This window comes from Panulirus ornatus, chromosome 11, assembly GCF_036320965.1.
Source record: "Panulirus ornatus isolate Po-2019 chromosome 11, ASM3632096v1, whole genome shotgun sequence".
Taxonomy (NCBI): Eukaryota; Metazoa; Arthropoda; class Malacostraca; order Decapoda; family Palinuridae; genus Panulirus; species Panulirus ornatus.
This window is the reverse complement of record NC_092234.1, coordinates 831,874-853,758: the sequence shown is the minus strand read 5'-3', so window position 1 is coordinate 853,758 and position 21,885 is coordinate 831,874. Positions and strand designations below refer to the sequence as shown.

Genomic DNA, 21,885 nt, shown 5'->3' with positions numbered 1-21,885 from the left:
CCACCATGCTCGTAGCGCCCAGCTTGACCCCCACCATGCTCGTAGCGCCCAGCTTGACCCCCACCATGCTCGTAGCGCCCCAGCTTGACCCCCACCATGCTCGTAGCGCCCAGCTTGATCCCCGCCATGCTCGTAGCGCCCAGCTTGACCCCCACCATGCTCGTAGCGCCCAGCTTGACCCCCACCATGCTCGTAGCGCCCAGCTTGACCCCCACCATGCTCGTAGCGCCCAGCTTGACCCCCACCATGCTCGTAGCGCCCAGCTTGACCCCACCATGCTCGTAGCGCCCAGCTTGACCCCCACCATGCTCGTAGCGCCCCAGCTTGACCCCCGCCATGCTCGTAGCGCCCAGGCTTGACCCCCACCATGCTCGTAGCGCCCAGCTTGACCCCCACCATGCTCGTAGCGCCCAGCTTGACCCCCACCATGCTCGTAGCGCCCAGCCTTGACCCCCCCCATGCTCGTAGCGCCCAGCTTGACCCCCGCCATGCTCGTAGCGCCCAGCTTGACCCCCACCATGCTCGTAGCGCCCAGCTTGACCCCCACCATGCTCGTAGCGCCCAGCTTGACCCCCACCATGCTCGTAGCGCCCAGCTTGACCCCCACCATGCTCGTAGCGCCCAGCTTGACCCCCGCCATGCTCGTAGCGCCCAGCTTGACCCCACCATGCTCGTAGCGCCCAGCTTGACCCCCACCATGCTCGTAGCGCCCAGCTTGACCCCCACCATGCTCGTAGCGCCCAGCTTGACCCCCACCATGCTCGTAGCGCCCAGCTTGATCCCCGCCATGCTCGTAGCGCCCAGCTTGACCCCCACCATGCTCGTAGCGCCCAGCTTGACCCCCACCATGCTCGTAGCGCCCAGCTTGACCCCCACCATGCTCGTAGCGCCCAGCTTGACCCCCACCATGCTCGTAGCGCCCAGCTTGACCCCCACCATGCTCGTAGCGCCCAGCTTGACCCCCACCATGCTCGTAGCGCCCAGCTTGACCCCCACCATGCTCGTAGCGCCCAGCTTGACCCCCACCATGCTCGTAGCGCCCAGCTTGACCCCACCATGCTCGTAGCGCCCAGCTTGACCCCCACCATGCTCGTAGCGCCCAGCTTGACCCCCACCATGCTCGTAGCGCCCAGCTTGACCCCCACCATGCTCGTAGCGCCCAGCTTGACCCCCACCATGCTCGTAGCGCCCAGCTTGACCCCCACCATGCTCGTAGCGCCCAGCTTGACCCCCACCATGCTCGTAGCGCCCAGCTTGACCCCCACCATGCTCGTAGCGCCCAGCTTGACCCCCACCATGCTCGTAGCGCCCAGCTTGACCCCCACCATGCTCGTAGCGCCCAGCTTGACCCCCACACCATGCTCCGTAGCGCCCCAGCTTGACCCCCCACCAGGCTCGTAGCGCCCAGCTTGACCCCCCACCAGTGCTCGTAGCGCCCAGCTTGACCCCACCAAGCTCGTAGCGCCCAGCTTGACCCCCACACATGCTCGTAGCGCCCAGCTTGACCCCACCATCCGTAGCGCCCAAGCTTGACCCCACCATGCACGTAGCGCCGACAGCTTGACCCCACCATGCTCTTAGCGCCCAGCTTGACCCCCACATGCTCGTAGCGCCCCAATGCCCCACATGTGCTCCGGCGCCCAGCTTGACCCCCACCATGCTGTAGCGCCCAGCTTGACCCCCACCATGCTGTTAGCGCCCAGCTTGATCTCCATCTCGTACCAACCAGCTTGACCCACCTGCTCGTTAGCCATACCAGTTTGATCATCTGGTGTGTTGACCATACCAGTGATCATCTGTGTGTTGACCATCCAGGTTGATCATCTGGTGTGTTAAACCGCACCATACCAGGTTGATCATCTGGTGTGTTGACCATACCAGGTTGATCATCTGGTGTGTTGACCATACCAGGTTGATCATCTGGTGTGTTGACCATACCAGGTTGATCATCTGGTGTGTTGACCATACCAGGTTGATCATCTGGTGTGTTGACCATACCAGGTTGATCATCTGGTGTGTTGACCATACCAGGTTGATCATCTGGTGTGTTGACCATACCAGGTTGATCATCTGGTGTGTTGACCATACCAGGTTGATCATCTGGTGTGTTGACCATACCAGGTTGATCATCTGGTGTGTTGACCATACCAGGTTGATCATCTGGTGTGTTGACCATACCAGGTTGATCATCTGGTGTGTTGACCATACCAGGTTGATCATCTGGTGTGTTGACCATACCAGGTTGATCATCTGGTGTGTTGACCATACCAGGTTGATCATCTGGTGTGTTGACCATACCAGGTTGATCATCTGGTGTGTTGACCATACCAGGTTGATCATCTGGTGTGTTGACCATACCAGGTTGATCATCTGGTGTGTTGACCATACCAGGTTGATCATCTGGTGTGTTGACCATACCAGGTTGATCATCTGGTGTGTTGACCATACCAGGTTGATCATCTGGTGTGTTGACCATACCAGGTTGATCATCTGGTGTGTTGACCATACCAGGTTGATCATCTGGTGTGTTGACCATACCAGGTTGATCATCTGGTGTGTTGACCATACCAGGTTGATCATCTGGTGTGTTGACCATACCAGGTTGATCATCTGGTGTGTTGACCATACCAGGTTGATCATCTGGTGTGTTGACCATACCAGGTTGATCATCTGGTGTGTTGACCATACCAGGTTGATCATCTGGTGTGTTGACCATACCAGGTTGATCATCTGGTGTGTTGACCATACCAGGTTGATCATCTGGTGTGTTGACCATACCAGGTTGATCATCTGGTGTGTTGACCATACCAGGTTGATCATCTGGTGTGTTGACCATACCAGGTTGATCATCTGGTGTGTTGACCATACCAGATTGATCATCTGGTGTGTTGACCATACCAGGTTGATCATCTGGTGTGTTGACCATACCAGGTTGATCATCTGGTGTGTTGACCATACCAGGTTGATCATCTGGTGTGTTGACCATACCAGGTTGATCATCTGGTGTGTTGACCATACCAGATTGATCATCTGGTGTGTTGACCATACCAGGTTGATCATCTGGTGTGTTGACCATACCAGGTTGATCATCTGGTGTGTTGACCATACCAGGTTGATCATCTGGTGTGTTGACCATACCAGGTTGATCATCTGGTGTGTTGACCATACCAGGTTGATCATCTGGTGTGTTGACCATACCAGGTTGATCATCTGGTGTGTTGACCATACCAGGTTGATCATCTGGTGTGTTGACCATACCAGGTTGATCATCTGGTGTGTTAACCATACCAGGTTGATCATCTGGTGTGTTGACCATACCAGGTTGATCATCTGGTGTGTTGACCATACCAGGTTGATCATCTGGTGTGTTGACCATACCAGGTTGACCAGCAGTCATAACTGGCCATACCAGGTTGACCAGCGGTCATAACATTTGGCTGTTCTCCTCAAACTGCAGGTGGCATGTGTCTAACATTCCCTCACCGTCGTCGCCTCACTGCCTCTCCCTACATCATGTGTCAACACACCCCACACATCGCTCGACCTCCTCCTGACCACACAACACACCTCACTGCCTCTCCCTACATCATGTGTCAACACACCCCACACATCGCTCGACCTCCTCCTGACCACACAACACACCTCACTGCCTCTCCCTACATCATGTGTCAACACACCCCGCACATCGCTCGACCTCCTCCTGACCACACAACACACCTCACTGCCTCTCCCTACATCATGTGTCAACACACCCCACACATCGCTCGACCTCCTCCTGACCACACAACACACCTCACTGCCTCTCCCTACATCATGTGCCAACACACCCCACACATCGCTCGACCTCCTCCTGACCACACAACACACCTCACTGCCTCTCCCTACATCATGTGTCAACACACCCCACACATCGCTCGACCTCCTCCTGACCACACAACACACCTCACTGCCTCTCCCTACATCATGTGCCAACACACCCCACACATCGCTCGACCTCCTCCTGACCACACAACACACCTCACTGCCTCTCCCTACATCATGTGTCAACACACCCCACACATCGCTCGACCTCCTCCTGACCACACAACACACCTCACTGCCTCTCCCTACATCATGTGCCAACACACCCCACACATCGCTCGACCTCCTCCTGACCACACAACACACCTCACTGCCTCTCCCTACATCATGTGTCAACACACCCCACACATCGCTCGACCTCCTCCTGACCACACAACCACTTTATAGTGACCCTCGAGGGACGACACAGTGGACCCCGGCGTTGTGTACCATCCCGTACAGGAACTTCTTATTCCACAGTAATCCTTCCCTTCCCCAGCTTCTGAACGTAGCGCAGTCTTGAAGGCCATAGAGAGGCGTCTCTTGGAGTCATGTAATAATCAAAGATAAAGTCTTTTTCTCTCATGACCACAAACATGGCTGTGCTATAGGCCAGAACTCACCCTTCCTCCTGGCTTGACGAAGACAACCGGAGCAACGCGTCTTTTACGTTTCAACTTCAAATCCACAATTTACTCTTTACGTTACAATCATCCATAAAATCCACAATTTTCTCTTTACGTTACAATCATCCATAAAATCTAAAACGAAAAAAGAAAAAAATCAGAGCCATGCGAACACTCAGTTATTATTTTCCAGGAAAGTTTTCAGCTTGACGAAGTTCACATTGTCCTCTCTGATGACAACAATAACTTCCTGTTGTGCAGATGATAACGTCCTTCCTCACGTGACATATTTATTCTCGTACAAGACGATTGGTTTATCTTGCTCTCATGTCAACCTGGGCACAAGCCTCTTGCTTCATACTTCAGGCTACACAGTTCAGGCATCAGGTCAACGACTTCATATTCACAGTGCAGGTCAAGTAACCCAATAAACGATGTCAATTGACACATATTTCAGTACTTGCTTTGTCAGTTGTTGTGTTGCGATATAGTTTGTTGCACAAGACAAAACGTATTACAATGCCAGTGTTTCATACTTATACAACACTAGTTTTATGGACATCAATAAATGCAGTAATTGGTACACCACCAGTGTTTCATAACGTGGAAACACCAGTGTCCCATACTGGGACAACATCAGTGTCCCATACTGGGACAACATCAGTGATTCTTACCGGGGCAACATCAGTGATCATTACCATACAACACCAGTGATCCTTAACATGCAACACAAGTGTTTCTTACTATACAACACCAGGGATTCTTACCACATAACATCAATGATTCTTACCAGACAACACCACTGAATCTTAGCAGACAACACCAGTGATTCTTACCCTACAACACTGGTGATTCTTACCATACAACACCAGTGATTCTTACCATACAACACCGGTGATTCTTACCAGACAACACCAGTGATCCTTACCATACAACACCAGTGATCCTTACCATACAACACCAGTGTTTCTTACCATACAACACCAGTGATTCTTACCAGACAACACCAGTGATCCTTACCATACAACACCAGTGATTCTTACCAGACAACACCAGTGATCCTTACCACACCATACCAGTGAGTCTTACCATACAAGACCAGTGATTCTTACTAGACAACACCAATGATCTTTACCATACATCAGTGATCCTTACCATGCAACATAAGTGATTCTTACCATACAACACCAGGGATTCTTACCATACAACACCAGTGATTCTAACCATACAACACCAATGATTCTTACCATACAACACCAATGATTCTTACCATACAACACCAGGGATCCTTACCATACAACACCAGTGATTCTTACCATACAACACCAATGATTCTTACCATACAACACCAGGGATTCTTACCATACAACACCAGTGATTCTTACCATACAACACCAATGATTCTTACCATACAACACCAGGGATCCTTACCATACAACACCAGTGATTCTTACCATACAACACCAATGATTCTTACCATACAACACCAGTTATTCTTACCATACAACACCAGTGATCCTTACCAAACAACATCATTGATTCTTACCAGACAAAACCAGTGAATCTTAGCAGACAACACTAGTGAACCACAAACGGTTCACCAATTCATTAACTGACACAGAGTGACGTGTGTCTGTACCTTCGGGAGGGAGACTGAACAGTTAGTGTGTAGGGGAGTGAGAGGTGTTAGGATGATGAAGGCTGGTGTGGGAGTGAGAGGTGTTAGGATGATGAAGGCTGGTGGGGGAGTGAGAGGTGTTAGGATGATGAAGGCTGGTGTGGGAGTGAGAGGTGTTAGGATGATGAAGGCTGGTGGGGGAGTGAGAGGTGTTAGGATGATGAAGGCTGGTGGGGGAGTGAGAGGTGTTAGGATGATGAAGGCTGGTGTGGGAGTGAGAGGTGTTAGGATGATGAAGGCTGGTGGGGGAGTGAGAGGTGTTAGGATGATGAAGGCTGGTGGGGGAGTGAGAGGTGTTAGGATGATGAAGGCTGGTGGGGGAGTGAGAGGTGTTAGGATGATGAAGGCTGGTGGGGGAGTGAGAGGTGTTAGGATGATGAAGGCTGGTGGGGGAGTGAGAGGTGTTAGGATGATGAAGGCTGGTGGGGGAGTGAGAGGTGTTAGGATGATGAAGGCTGGTGGGGGAGTGAGAGGTGTTAGGATGATGAAGGCTGGTGGGGGAGTGAGAGGTGTTAGGATGATGAAGGCTGGTGGGGGAGTGAGAGGTGTTAGGATGATGAAGGCTGGTGGGGGAGTGAGAGGTGTTAGGATGATGAAGGCTGGTGGGGGAGTGAGAGGTGTTAGGATGATGAAGGCTGGTGGGGGAGTGAGAGGTGTTAGGATGATGAAGGCTGGTGGGGGAGTGAGAGGTGTTAGGATGATGAAGGCTGGTGGGGGAGTGAGAGGTGTTAGGATGATGAAGGCTGGTGGGGGAGTGAGAGGTGTTAGGATGATGAAGGCTGGTGGGGGAGTGAGAGGTGTTAGGATGATGAAGGCTGGTGGGGGAGTGAGAGGTGTTAGGATGATGAAGGCTGGTGGGGGAGTGAGAGGTGTTAGGATGATGAAGGCTGGTGGGGGAGTGAGAGGTGTTAGGATGATGAAGGCTGGTGGGGGAGTGAGAGGTGTTAGGATGATGAAGGCTGGTGGGGGAGTGAGAGGTGTTAGGATGATGAAGGCTGGTGGGGGAGTGAGAGGTGTTAGGATGATGAAGGCTGGTGGGGGAGTGAGAGGTGTTAGGATGATGAAGGCTGGTGGGGGAGTGAGAGGTGTTAGGATGATGAAGGCTGGTGGGGGAGTGAGAGGTGTTAGGATGATGAAGGCTGGTGGGGGAGTGAGAGGTGTTAGGATGATGAAGGCTGGTGGGGGAGTGAGAGGTGTTAGGATGATGAAGGCTGGTGGGGGAGTGAGAGGTGTTAGGATGATGAAGGCTGGTGGGGGAGTGAGAGGTGTTAGGATGATGAAGGCTGGTGGGGGAGTGAGAGGTGTTAGGATGATGAAGGCTGGTGGGGGAGTGAGAGGTGTTAGGATGATGAAGGCTGGTGGGGGAGTGAGAGGTGTTAGGATGATGAAGGCTGGTGGGGGAGTGAGAGGTGTTAGGATGATGAAGGCTGGTGGGGGAGTGAGAGGTGTTAGGATGATGAAGGCTGGTGGGGGAGTGAGAGGTGTTAGGATGATGAAGGCTGGTGGGGGAGTGAGAGGTGTTAGGATGATGAAGGCTGGTGGGGGAGTGAGAGGTGTTAGGATGATGAAGGCTGGTGGGGGAGTGAGAGGTGTTAGGATGATGAAGGCTGGTGGGGGAGTGAGAGGTGTTAGGATGATGAAGGCTGGTGGGGGAGTGAGAGGTGTTAGGATGATGAAGGCTGGTGGGGGAGTGAGAGGTGTTAGGATGATGAAGGCTGGTGGGGGAGTGAGAGGTGTTAGGATGATGAAGGCTGGTGGGGGAGTGAGAGGTGTTAGGATGATGAAGGCTGGTGGGGGAGTGAGAGGTGTTAGGATGATGAAGGCTGGTGGGGGAGTGAGAGGTGTTAGGATGATGAAGGCTGGTGGGGGAGTGAGAGGTGTTAGGATGATGAAGGCTGGTGGGGGAGTGAGAGGTGTTAGGATGATGAAGGCTGGTGGGGGAGTGAGAGGTGTTAGATGATGAAGGCTGGTGGGGGAGTGAGAGGTGTTAGGATGATGAAGGCTGGTGGGGGAGTGAGAGGTGTTAGGATGATGAAGGCTGGTGGGGGAGTGAGAGGTGTTAGGATGATGAAGGCTGGTGGGGGAGTGAGAGGTGTTAGGATGATGAAGGCTGGTGGGGGGAGTGAGAGGTGTTAGGATGATGAAGGCTGGTGGGGGAGTGAGAGGTGTTAGGATGATGAAGGCTGGTGGGGGAGTGAGAGGTGTTAGGATGATGAAGGCTGGTGGGGGAGTGAGAGGTGTTAGGATGATGAAGGATGGTGGGGGAGTGAGAGGTGTTAGGATGATGAAGGATGGTGGGGGAGTGAGAGGTGTTAGGATGATGAAGGCTGGTGTGGGAGTGAGAGGTGTTAGGATGGCTGGTGGGGGAGTGAGAGGTGTTAGGATGATGAAGGATGGTGGGGGAGTGAGAGGTGTTAGGATGATGAAGGCTGGTGGGGGAGTGAGAGGTGTTAGGATGATGAAGGCTGGTGGGGGAGTGAGAGGTGTTAGGATGATGAAGGCTGGTGGGGGAGTGAGAGGTGTTAGGATGATGAAGGCTGGTGGGGGAGTGAGAGGTGTTAGGATGATGAAGGATGGTGGGGGAGTGAGAGGTGTTAGGATGATGAAGGCTGGTGGGGGAGTGAGAGGTGTTAGGATGATGAAGGCTGGTGGGGGAGTGAGAGGTGTTAGGATGATGAAGGCTGGTGGGGGAGTGAGAGGTGTTAGGATGATGAAGGCTGGTGGGGGAGTGAGAGGTGTTAGGATGATGAAGGCTGGTGGGGGAGTGAGAGGTGTTAGGATGATGAAGGCTGGTGGGGGAGTGAGAGGTGTTAGGATGATGAAGGCTGGTGGGGGAGTGAGAGGTTGATGAACCTCGTTAGAACATGACCAGTGGTGGATGTCTGGTGGATGATGGTTGGGAGAGTATCACGTGCAGGTGGGGGGGGGGGGAGGTGTAAATCCCAGCAGATTACAAGATTTACAGGAGGATTACAGGGGATTACAGGAGGATTACAGGGGATTACAGGAGGATTACCGGGGATTACCGGCATGAAGTGAGAAGGCCTTGCCTACCCAAGCGTTGTGAGGGAAGCTACCTATTACAACCAGCATCAAAAACAACCACAACCCCGGCCATCACAACCCCAGGCTCTTGGCCACAACTCCGGCCATCACAACCACAGAAGGAACAAGAAACAATTAAAGGAATTATCTAATCATCCTTACAGTGTGAGGGAGGACGAGAAAACATGGACGTAACAAATGACAAAAACAAGCAAACAAACCGGGAAAGGTGTGTCATTAATACCGGGATATTAAATGTAGTGCAGGTGTGTAGTGCAGGTGTGTAGTGCAGGTGTGTAGTGCAGGTGTGTAGTGCAGGTGGTACAGTTGTGTGAAGCAAATTGTAAGAGTACAAGTCTTGACACAAAGGCTTACTGTAAGATGGTTCCTTCCGCTGAGGGATTGCCTCAGTTACCACGGGAACTCTCGCTGACTGTACCCCCAGTCACCCAGGACTGGTGAGTGACTGTACCCCCAGTCACCCAGGACTGCTGAGTGACTGTACCCCCAGTCACCCAGGACTGCTGAGTGACTGTACCCCCAGTCACCCAGGACTGCTGAGTGACTGTACCCCAGTCACCCAGGACTGGTGAGTGACTATACCCCCAGTCACCCAGGACTGCTGAGTGACTGTACCCCCAGTCACCCAGGACTGCTGAGTGACTGTACCCCAGTCACCACATGACCTTCCAGTAACAATTCATACTTTGCCAGCGTAAAGATGACAACCATTACACACATGATGCCACTTTTGGTCACGCTAATTGTTTAAATGTTCGTAGAGAACAGCCACAGGAGCGGGTGGATTAGCCATACTTCCTCTGATGACAATAATGACATTTCATTCCGAAAATGGAAGGAACAAAGCTGGTCTTCCATTGAGATAGTCTGGGTGGGGGAACCGTGATTCTGGCCCCGCCCATTCCATCTGCTTATTGGTCTAGACGTAAAAGGCAGATGGTCATTGGTCGACAGTGATGCCATGGTTGAGTGATTACATTTCTATCTTCTTACGCTATTATGTCAAAACTCGCCAGTTTCTAGTAAATGTATCAAAGTCTCATTCATAATTCATGCTATGACTTCTCTAGGTGAAAGCATGCAAATTACAAACATGTTGAGAACAAATGTGATGATAAAGTCTGAAATGTATCAGATTTGGCAACTTACCATGTCCGATGAAGGTGGAGCTATGTATCGTGATCAGTCAGTTTGCAGCGTTGGTAAGAGCAACACACAGTTCACTGTGCTGTCTTCATTCCTGTTTCCAGAGTCCGAGTGCGAGCCAGAGACCGTGAGAGCGAGCACAAAGCAAGATGGAGTTAGCGACGGAGCGGCCTGCCTCCTATAGCCTCGTGCCCTCCACAACCTCCAACCTCTCAGAATTTAACGAGGTATGCCATCGCTATAAAGCTGAATACTATTTCTTTCTCTAATAAATTTATTTTCTTGAGTCTGTTCCCAGCATAGCAATTGCAAGGCACGACGCATGGCTACAATACACGTGATGTATCTAGTGGTTATTGTTATAGATATTTACATTGATATTTGTTTTGTTAAAGCTGCACATTCCCGTCTGAATGTATATATTTTGATTTCCATATATTGTTTCACCAGTTGCTATTTAAAGTTCGGTAGTTTTAGAAGAGGGATAACTTGTTTTTAAGTGCGAAAGAAATAAATGACAATGATAGAGATAGGTGTGGAGGGTGCGGTAGTAAGTGTGTTGTTGTGTTCCAGATTTGGCTGGACCTGGAGTCAGTACTGCTGGACGAGACCCAGGGGGACGACCCATCACCCGGGGTCCCGCCACCTTCCCAGGTGGGAGTCGGTGACTACTCCCCTCTGCCCTTCCCACCCACTCCACCTGTCGGGGAGTGTGAGGCAGAGGCGGGCGCCAACCCGAGGCCCCTGCCTTCGGCTCTGCTCCCGCTAGCCACAGCCTTCCGCGCTCCCAGTACCTCTTACGAACAGGTGGTGCCACAAATGCAACAGCAGAAACAACGACATCATGAGCAACAGCAGTACGGGTGCGAGCCGCCCACCACTGTTTATGTCGACTATCACTACCACTACCCCCACCCGGCCGCCATGACCAGCCCTCACACCACCACCACCACCACCACCACCCACACTACCACAGAAGCCACCACCCACCTCACCTACAGCACGCACTTCATCCCCAGCACAAGAGAGAGCAGTAGCCAGGCTGGCACTACCACTGCCCTGGGCAGCCTGTATCAGTACTGGGGCGGTTCGGGCGTCGTGCTCACCCCGCCGTCTTCCCCGCATGCCCACGGCATGGTCTCGGCGCCCGTCCTATGCCCGCCCGCGCTACCCACCGCCGGCACGCCCACCACCGCACGACCACGACGACGACGAACCCGTCGACGTGTGGTGGTCCACACCTGCCCGCAGCCCGGCTGCCTCAAGACGTACACCAAATCGTCACACCTGAAGGCGCACCTGCGGACCCACACGGGGGAGAAGCCCTATACGTGCAAGTGGAAGGGTTGTGGTTGGAGATTCGCCAGGTCGGACGAACTGACGCGCCACTACCGTAAACATACGGGCGACCGTCCCTTCCAGTGTCGACTATGTGAGAGGGCTTTCTCCCGCTCTGACCACCTCAGCCTCCACATGAAGCGACACATCGCACTCTAACTTGTCCTCAGCAGCCCTGGGCCATCGCCCCAGCCTCCACATGACACGATACATGGCACGAGTCCACCTGGGAAGAGGTCAGGTCAGGAGGGTCACGAGTTCTCTTGTGATGATTAACAATGTAACTACACAAGAGCGGCATTATATCTAACCCTTACTGACCTAACTACCCATTGTCGCAACCTAATATTTCTCTCTCTCTCTCTCTCTCTCTCTCTCTCTCTCTCTCTCTCTCTCTCTCTCTCTCTCTCCTCTAGTCATATGTAGAGATATCTCTACCTCCTGATTGTACAAATATAAGCTTCACACCACAACTCCTGTATGGGGACACTTGTCATATAATCAATGTCGCTTTAATGGTTCTACTGTTGAATAAATGATATAAAGGAGAATGTTTTTTTATTGTATCACAACCAAAAGTTCTCTACAGGTCTGTTGTTATGCTGTAGCGAAACCCGGATCACACAAGCCACGCCCACTCCCAGGTCATATTACTGGGCTACTGTAGAGGTCAGCGGACACACACACACACACACACACTCACACATCGGACTTAAGCAGAGAGAGAGAACAGTCCAGGTGCAGAGGAAGAGAACAAAGACGGTTCCAGAATGCTGCGACCTGAGTCACAACAGTGAGAGATGAGAGGCGCTACATTTGCCCATTATGGAAGAGAGAAAAGTGAAGGGTAACTTGATAACAAGATTGTTGACGTATTGATGAGTTGTACGAGAGAAAAAAGTTAGAGCAACTTGAGAACATAACATGAAAATAAGCAATATACAGAAGGTAGTGAGTGAGGATATGGTTAATGTGAACACCATACAAGAACATAACAAGTTGTATGATAATAGAGAATGACACCCCACGACTGTAGAACTCCCTCCCGTGCAGGACACGACAAGGCACCCCACGAATGTAGAACTCCCTCCCGTACAGGACACGACAAGGCACCCCACGAATGTAGAACTCCCTCCCGTGCAGGACACGACAAGGCACCCCACAAATGTAGAACTCCCTCCCGTGCAGGACACGACAAGGCACCCCACAAATGTAGAACTCCCTCCCGTGCAGGACACGACAAGGCACCCCACAAATGTAGAACTCCCTCCCGCACAGGACAAGAGATGGGACCCCACGAATGTAGAACTCCCTCCGAGTACAAGACAAGAGATGGGGACCCAATAAGTGTAGAACTCCCTCCCGTACAGTACAAGAGATGAAATCCCACGAGTGTAGAACTCCCTCCCCGTACAGTACAAGAGATGAAATCCCACGAGTGTAGAACTCCCTCCCCGTACAGTACAAGAGATGGGATCTTACGAGTGTAGAACTCCCTCCCCGTACAGTACAAGAGATGGGATCTTACGAGTGTAGAACTCCCTCCCCGTACAGTACAAGAGATGGGATCTTACGAGTGTAGAACTCCCTCCCCGTACAGTACAAGAGATGGGATCTTACGAGTGTAGAACTCCCTCCCCGTACAGTACAAGAGATGGGATCTTACGATTGCTATTCCAAAAATACCTTCTGCTGCCTGCTAGAGTGACCTGCTGTCCCCCCCCCTGCTAGAGTGTACATAGTGACCTGCTGTACACCTGCCCCCCCCCCCGTAACTACACCCCCTCCACACCTCCAGCAACCTCCCCTCCTCCCGGGGAGGAAGTGACGTGTCGCTACTTCCGGTAAATTCACTGCTCACCTCCTCCCCTCACCCCCAGCAGTCACATCCCCTCACCCCCAGCAGTCACATCCCCTCACCCCAGCAGTCACCTCCCCTCACCCCAGCAGTCACCTCCCCTCACCCCCAGCAGTCACCTCCCCTCACCCCCAGCAGTCACCTCCCCTCACCCCCAGCAGTCACATCCCCTCACCCCCAGTAGTCACCTCCCCTCACCCCCAGCAGTCACCTCCCCTCACCCCCAGCAGTCACATCCCCTCACCCCAGCAGTCACCTCCCCTCACCCCCAGCAGTCACCTCCCCTCACCCCCAGCAGTCACCTCCCCTCACCCCCAGCAGTCACCTCCCCTCACCCCCAGCAGTCACCTCCCCTCACCCCTAACAGCCAGATAGTCAACCTTGGTTGGCCTTTAAGGCCAGGATCTGGCCATCCTTGCATTACGCCTTTCATCCTAAAACTATTTCAACACTCGCAATATGATGGTAGTGGGTGGGTGTGGGTGGGTGTGGGTGGGTGTGGGTGGGAGTGGGTGATAACTGTTGACGGTGGGTGGAAGTGGGCGGGCGGCAGGTGGGCCACACTGGGAACCGACCATCTTTCCGCCCAGCAGAGCGAAGACAAGTGAGACCTGGAGTGAGCGAGCTAGAGAGAGAGAGAGAGAGAGAGAGAGAGAGAGAGAGAGAGAGAGAGAGAGAGAGAGAGAGAGAGAACACTGTACCATTACGACAGTATGATAACAGTAACACAGTGGTACACCCAACCACAGCATTACCCAAAGCCCATGATATGAGCAGTACATTATCATCCTGGAACCTGCATGATGCATGTGATGATACCCATCACCAACATGGAACCTGCATGATGCATGTGATGATACCCATCACCAACATGGAACCTGCATGATGCATGTGATGATACCCATCACCAACATGGAACCTGCATGATGCATGTGATGATACCCATCACCAACATGGAACCTGCATGATGCATGTGATGATACCCATCACCAACATGGAACCTGCATGATGCATGTGATGATACCCATCACCAACATGGAACCTGCATGATGCATGTGATGATACCCATGTGATGACCTGCTAGCCAGCAGGTGAGTTTCCTGGTGGAGAGTAACGTGTACACATCATGGCTACACACAACACTGTGGTGCCTCACAACCACAACATTAAACATGAGGTCTGGTCGGTACCTACGAGGCAAAGCCTTTATGTTTCCTACAACACTCTCACAACAACACTCACCACAACACTCACCACAACACTCTCACAACAACACTCACCACAACACTCACCACAACACTCTCACAACAACACTCACCACAACACTCACCACAACACTCTCACAACAACACTCACCACAACACTCTCACAACACTCTCACAACAACACTCACCACAACACTCTCACAACAACACTCACCACAACACTCTCACAACAACACTCACCACAACACTCTCACAACAACACTCACCACAACACTCTCACAACAACACTCACAACAACACTCTCACAACAACACTCACCACAACACTCTCACAACACTCTCACAACAACACTCACCATAACACTCACCACAACACTCTCACAACAACACTCACCACAACACTCTCACAACAACACTCACCACAACACTCTCACAACAACACTCACCACAACACTCTCACAACACTCTCACAACAACACTCACCATAACACTCACCACAACACTCTCACAACAACACTCACCACAACACTCTCACAACAACACTCACCACAACACTCTCACAACACTCTCACAACAACACTCACCATAACACTCACCACAACACTCTCACAACAACACTCACCACAACACTCTCACAACACTCTCACAACAACACTCACCATAACACTCACCACAACACTCTCACAACAACACTCACCACAACACTCTCACAACAACACTCACCACAACACTCTCACAACACTCTCACAACAACACTCACCATAACACTCACCACAACACTCTCACAACAACACTCACCACAACACTCTCACAACACTCTCACAACAACACTCACCATAACACTCACCACAACACTCTCACAACAACACTCACCACAACACTCTCACAACAACACTCACCACAACACTCTCACAACACTCTCACAACAACACTCACCACAACACTCTCACAACAACACTCACCACAACACTCTCACAACAACACTCACCACAACACTCTCACAACAACAATCACCACAACACTCTCACAACAACAATCACCACAACACTCTCACAACACTCTCACAACAACACTCACCACAACACTCTCACAACAACACTCACCACAACACTCTCACAACAACACTCACCACAACACTCTCACAACACTCTCACAACAACACTCACCACAACACTCTCACAACGACACTCACCACAACACTCTCACAACAACACTCACCACAACACTCTCACAACACTCTCAAAACAACATTCACCACAACACTCTCACAACAACACTCACCACAACACTCTCACAACACTCTCACAACAACACTCACCACAACACTCTCACAACAACACTCTCACAACAACACTCACCACAACACTCTCACAACAACACTCACCACAACGCTCTCACAACAACACTCACCACAACACTCACCACAACACTCTCACAACAACACTCACCACAACACTCTCACAACAACACTCACCACAACACTCTCACAACAACACTCACAACAACACTCCTAACAACACTCACCACAACACTCTCACAACAACACTCCTAACAACACTCACCACAACACTCTCACAACAACACTCTCACCACAACACTCTCACAACAACACTCACCACAACACTCTCACAACAACACTCACCACAACACTCTCACCACAACACTCTCACAACAACACTCACCACAACACTCTCACAACAACACTCCTAACAACACTCACCACAACACTCTCACAACAACACTCCTAACAACACTCACCACAACACTCACCACAACACTCTCACAACAACACTCTCACAACAACACTCACCACAACACTCACAACAACACTCCTAACAACACTCACCACAACACTCACAATAACACTCACCACAACACTCTCACAACAACACTCACCACAACACTCTTACAACAACACTCACCACAACACTCTCACAACAACACTCCTAACAACACTCTCACAACAACACTCACCACAACACTCTCACAACAACACTCACCACAACACTCACAATAACACTTACCACAACACACCACAACACTCTCACAACAACACTCACCACAACACTCCTAACAACACTCACAACAACACTCACAATAACACTTACCACAACACTCTCACAACAACACTCACCACAACACTCACAATAACACTCACCACAACACTCTCACAACAACACTCACCACAACACTCACAACAACACTCACCACAACACTCTCACAACAACACTCACCACAACACTCTCACAACAACACTCACCACAACACTCACAACAACACTCACCACAACACTCTCACAACAACACTCACCACAACACTCTCACAACAACACTCACCACAACACTCCTAACAACACTCACCACAACACTCACAATAACACTTACCACAACACACCACAACACTCACAACAACAACACTCACTACTAGGAACAGGAGCCACACGTCTCTCACCTCACACAACCAGGAGCCACACGTCTCTCACCTCACACAACCAGGAGCCACACGTCTCTCACCTCACACAACCAGGAGCCACACGTCTCTCACCTCACACAACCAGGAGCCACACGTCTCTCACCTCACACAACCAGGAGCCACACGTCTCTCATCCCACACAACCAGGAGCCACACGTCTCTCATCCCACACAACCAGGAGCCACACGTCTCTCACCTCACACAACCAGGAGCCACACGTCTCTCACCTCACACAACCAGGAGCCACACGTCTCTCATCCCACACAACCAGGAGCCACACGTCTCTCATCCCACACAACCAGGAGCCACACGTCTCTCATCCCACACAACCAGGAGCCACACGTCTCTCACCTCACACAACCAGGAGCCACACGTCTCTCATCCCACACAACCAGGAGCCACACGTCTCTCATCCCACACAACCAGGAGCCACACGTCTCTCACCTCACACAACCAGGAGCCACACGTCTCTCATCCCACACAACCAGGAGCCACACGTCTCTCATCCCACACAACCAGGAGCCACACGTCTCTCATCCCACACAACCAGGAGCCACACGTCTCTCACCTCACACAACCAGGAGCCACACGTCTCTCACCTCACACAACCAGGAGCCACACGTCTCTCATCCCACACAACCAGGAGCCACACGTCTCTCATCCCACACAACCAGGAGCCACACGTCTCTCATCCCACACAACCAGGAGCCACACGTCTCTCATCCCACACAACCAGGAGCCACACGTCTCTCACCTCACACAACCAGGAGCCACACGTCTCTCATCCCACACAACCAGGAGCCACACGTCTCTCATCCCACACAACCAGGAGCCACACGTCTCTCATCCCACACAACCAGGAGCCACACGTCTCTCACCTCACACAATCAGGAGCCACACGTCTCTCATCCCACACAACCAGGAGCCACACGTCTCTCATCCCACACAACCAGGAGCCACACGTCTCTCACCTCACACAACCAGGAGCCACACGTCTCTCACCTCACACAACCAGGAGCCACACGTCTCTCATCCACACAACCAGGAGCCACACGTCTCTCATCCCACACAACCAGGAGCCACACGTCTCTCATCCCACACAACCAGGAGCCACACGTCTCTCATCCCACACAACCAGGAGCCACACGTCTCTCACCTCACACAACCAGGAGCCACACGTCTCTCATCCCACACAACCAGGATCCACACGTCTCTTATCCCACACAACCAGGAGCCACACGTCTCTCACCTCACACAACCAGGAGCCACACGTCTCTCATCCCACACAACCAGGAGCCACACGTCTCTCACCTCACACAACCAGGAGCCACACGTCTCTCATCCCACACAACCAGGAGCCACACGTCTCTCATCCCACACAACCAGGAGCCACACGTCTCTCATCCCACACAACCAGGAGCCACACGTCTCTCATCCCACACAACCAGGAGCCACACGTCTCTCACCTCACACAACCAGGAGCCACACGTCTCTCATCCCACACAACCAGGAGCCACACGTCTCTCATCCCACACAACCAGGAGCCACACGTCTCTCACCTCACACAACCAGGAGCCACACGTCTCTCATCCCAAACAACCAGGAGCCACACGTCTCTCATCCCACACAACCAGGAGCCACACGTCTCTCACCTCACACAACCAGGAGCCACACGTCTCTCACCTCACACAACCAGGAGCCACACGTCTCTCATCCCACACAACCAGGAGCCACACGTCTCTCACCTCACACAACCAGGAGCCACACGTCTCTCACCTCACACAACCAGGAGCCACACGTCTCTCATCCCACACAACCAGGAGCCACACGTCATGAAACGGTGACTTGAACAGTGATGTACCAACCCGACCTGCCCCGGCACCGTGTACCTGCCCCGACACCGTGTACCTGCCCCGGCACCGTGTACCTGCCCCGACACCGTGTACTGTTTCTCCTCCTTCCTGTGTCATCATAAGAGACACGAGCCAGTGGTAAGGGTGATTTGACCTTACTGTAGTGTGGCATTATGGCCCTTGTCTGGATGGCTATAGTTAGGCCGTGGTAGGGTGAGGCAGGCACTCAAGACGGACAGCAACTTGGCGAAGTGTGAGCGGCGTCATCACGTGCCATGTACGAGGTGGTCAAGACATCAGAGATAACAGGAGGCATATGTAGTACAGGAGAGGACCTTACAGTAATGTTAATGACGGGTTACGGTTCAGCAATGGTTCCTTGCCTCACCTCCACCTGCTTCACCCACACACCACCTCCACCTGGGGGGGGGGGGAGGTGGTCGCGTGCCGCCCTGGGACGCTCCACGGCCCATCCGCCGCACGCGGCTTCTCCCGCCGCACCTGCGTCTTGGTAGGAATGCCGCACACGCCGTAATATCACCCTGATTTCCGGGCGGCGACGTCCGGGGATGTGTTGCGGTCTGTGGAGGGAGGGAGGGAGGGAGGGAGGGAGGGAGGCAGGGAGGCAGGCAGGGAGGGAGGGAGGGAGGCAGGGAGGGAGGCAGGGAGGGAGGGTGGCAGGGAGGGAGGGAGGGAGGGGACGCAGTACTCTTATGTATCTTAAAGTTGTGGAGGGAGGGAGGGAGGGAGGGAGGGAGGGAGGGAGGGAGGGGACGCAGTACTCTTATGTATCTTAAAGTTGTGGAGGGAGGGAGGGAGGGAGGGAGGGAGGGAGGGGGTTGTAGTGTGGAGGATGGTAACGTGATGATGTGATGAGAACCGTGAGCCGGATACCGGCCCCTCCGTCCGTCCGTGAGCGGGGGAGGACGCGTGCCTGCTCACCTCAGGATCGGTAGTTAGTTGGTGGAGATGTTATACATGTGGCGTGGCTGGCAGTGGCGGGGGTGGCGCGTGGCTGACAGTGGAGGGGGGGGGGCGCGTGGCTGGCAGTGGCGGGGGTGGCGCGTGGCTGACAGTGGAGGGGGGGGGGGCGCGTGGCTGGCAGTGGGGGGGGGGGGGGCGCGTGGCTGGCAGTGGCGGGGGTGGCGCGTGGCTGACAGTGGAGGGGGGGGGCGCGTGGCTGGCAGTGGCGGGGGGGGGCGCGTGGCTGACAGTGGAGGGGGGGGGCGCGTGGCTGGCAGTGGCGGGGGTGGCGCGTGGCTGACAGTGGAGGGGGGGGGCGCGTGGCTGGCAGTGGGGGGGGGGGGGGGGGTGGCGCGTGGCTGGCAGTGGGGGGGGGTGTGGGAGTGGGGGACGAGGTGGCGCGTGGCTGGGAATGTGATCACACTCATGATCACACCCTCATTGTTCTCACAAACCTCACGCTCATGATCACACCCTCATTGTTCTCACAAACCTCACGCTCATGATCACACCCTCATTGTTCTCACAAACCTCACGCTCATGATCACACCCTCATTGTTCTCACAAACCTCACGCTCATGATCACACCCTCATTGTTCTCACAAACCTCACACTCATGATCACACCCTCACTGTTCTCACAAACCTCACGCTCATGATCACACCCTCACTGTTCTCACAAACCTCACACTCATGATCACACCCTCATTGTTCTCACAAACCTCACACTCATGATCACACCCTCATTGTTCTCACAAACCTCACGCTCATGATCACACCCTCACTGTTCTCACAAACCTCACACTCATGATCACACCCTCATTGTTCTCACAAACCTCACACTCATGATCACACCCTCATTGTTCTCACAAACCTCACACTCATGATCACACCCTCACTGTTCTCACAAACCTCACACTCATGATCACACCCTCACTGTTCTCACAAACCTCACGCTCATGATCACACCCTCATTGTTCTCACAAACCTCACACTCATGATCACACCCTCATTGTTCTCACAAACCTCACGCTCATGATCACACCCTCATTGTTCTCACAAACCTCACACTCATGATCACACCCTCACTGTTCTCACAAACCTCACGCTCATGATCACACCCTCACTGTTCTCACAAACCTCACACTCATGATCACACCCTCATTGTTCTCACAAACCTCACGCTCATGATCACACCCTCATTGTTCTCACAAACCTCACACTCATGATCACACCCTCATTGTTCTCACAAACCTCACACTCATGATCACACCCTCATTGTTCTCACAAACCTCACGCTCATGATCACACCCTCATTGTTCTCACAAACCTCACGCTCATGATCACACCCTCATTGTTCTCACAAACCTCACACTCATGATCACACCCTCATTGTTCTCACAAACCTCACACTCATGATCACACCCTCATTGTTCTCACAAACCTCACACTCATGATCACACCCTCATTGTTCTCACAAACCTCACACTCATGATCACACCCTCATTGTTCTCACAAACCTCACACTCATGATCACACCCTCATTGTTCTCACAAACCTCACACTCATGATCACACCCTCATTGTTCTCACAAACCTCACGCTCATGATCACACCCTCAATGTTCTCACAAACCTCACACTCATGATCACACCCTCATTGTTCTCACAAACCTCACACTCATGATCACACCCTCATTGTTCTCACAAACCTCACACTCATGATCACACCCTCATTGTTCTCACAAACCTCACGCTCATGATCACACCCTCATTGTTCTCACAAACCTCACGCTCATGATCACACCCTCATTGTTCTCACAAACCTCACGCTCATGATCACA

General features: G+C 52.6%; 1 protein-coding gene across 1 annotated transcript; it reads left to right on the top strand.

Moving 5' to 3' along the window:
* The first annotated feature begins 10,386 nt into the window (after positions 1-10,386).
* On the top strand, positions 10,387-12,239 carry LOC139751087 (uncharacterized). Its single transcript, XM_071666191.1, has 2 exons — positions 10,387-10,583; positions 10,930-12,239. Exons 1-2 carry the CDS (start codon positions 10,506-10,508, stop codon positions 11,851-11,853), a joined length of 1,002 nt encoding a protein of 333 aa, XP_071522292.1. The 5' UTR covers positions 10,387-10,505; the 3' UTR covers positions 11,854-12,239.
* The last annotated feature ends 9,646 nt before the right edge of the window (positions 12,240-21,885 follow it).

Coding starts and splice junctions, on each gene's coding strand:
- LOC139751087 (XM_071666191.1), top strand. CDS start 10,506: ATGGAGTTAGCGACGGAGCGGCCTGCCTCCTATAGCCTCGTGCCCTCC. Junction 10,584..10,929: donor ACCTCTCAGAATTTAACGAG/GTATGCCATCGC, acceptor GTTGTGTTCCAG/ATTTGGCTGGACCTGGAGTC.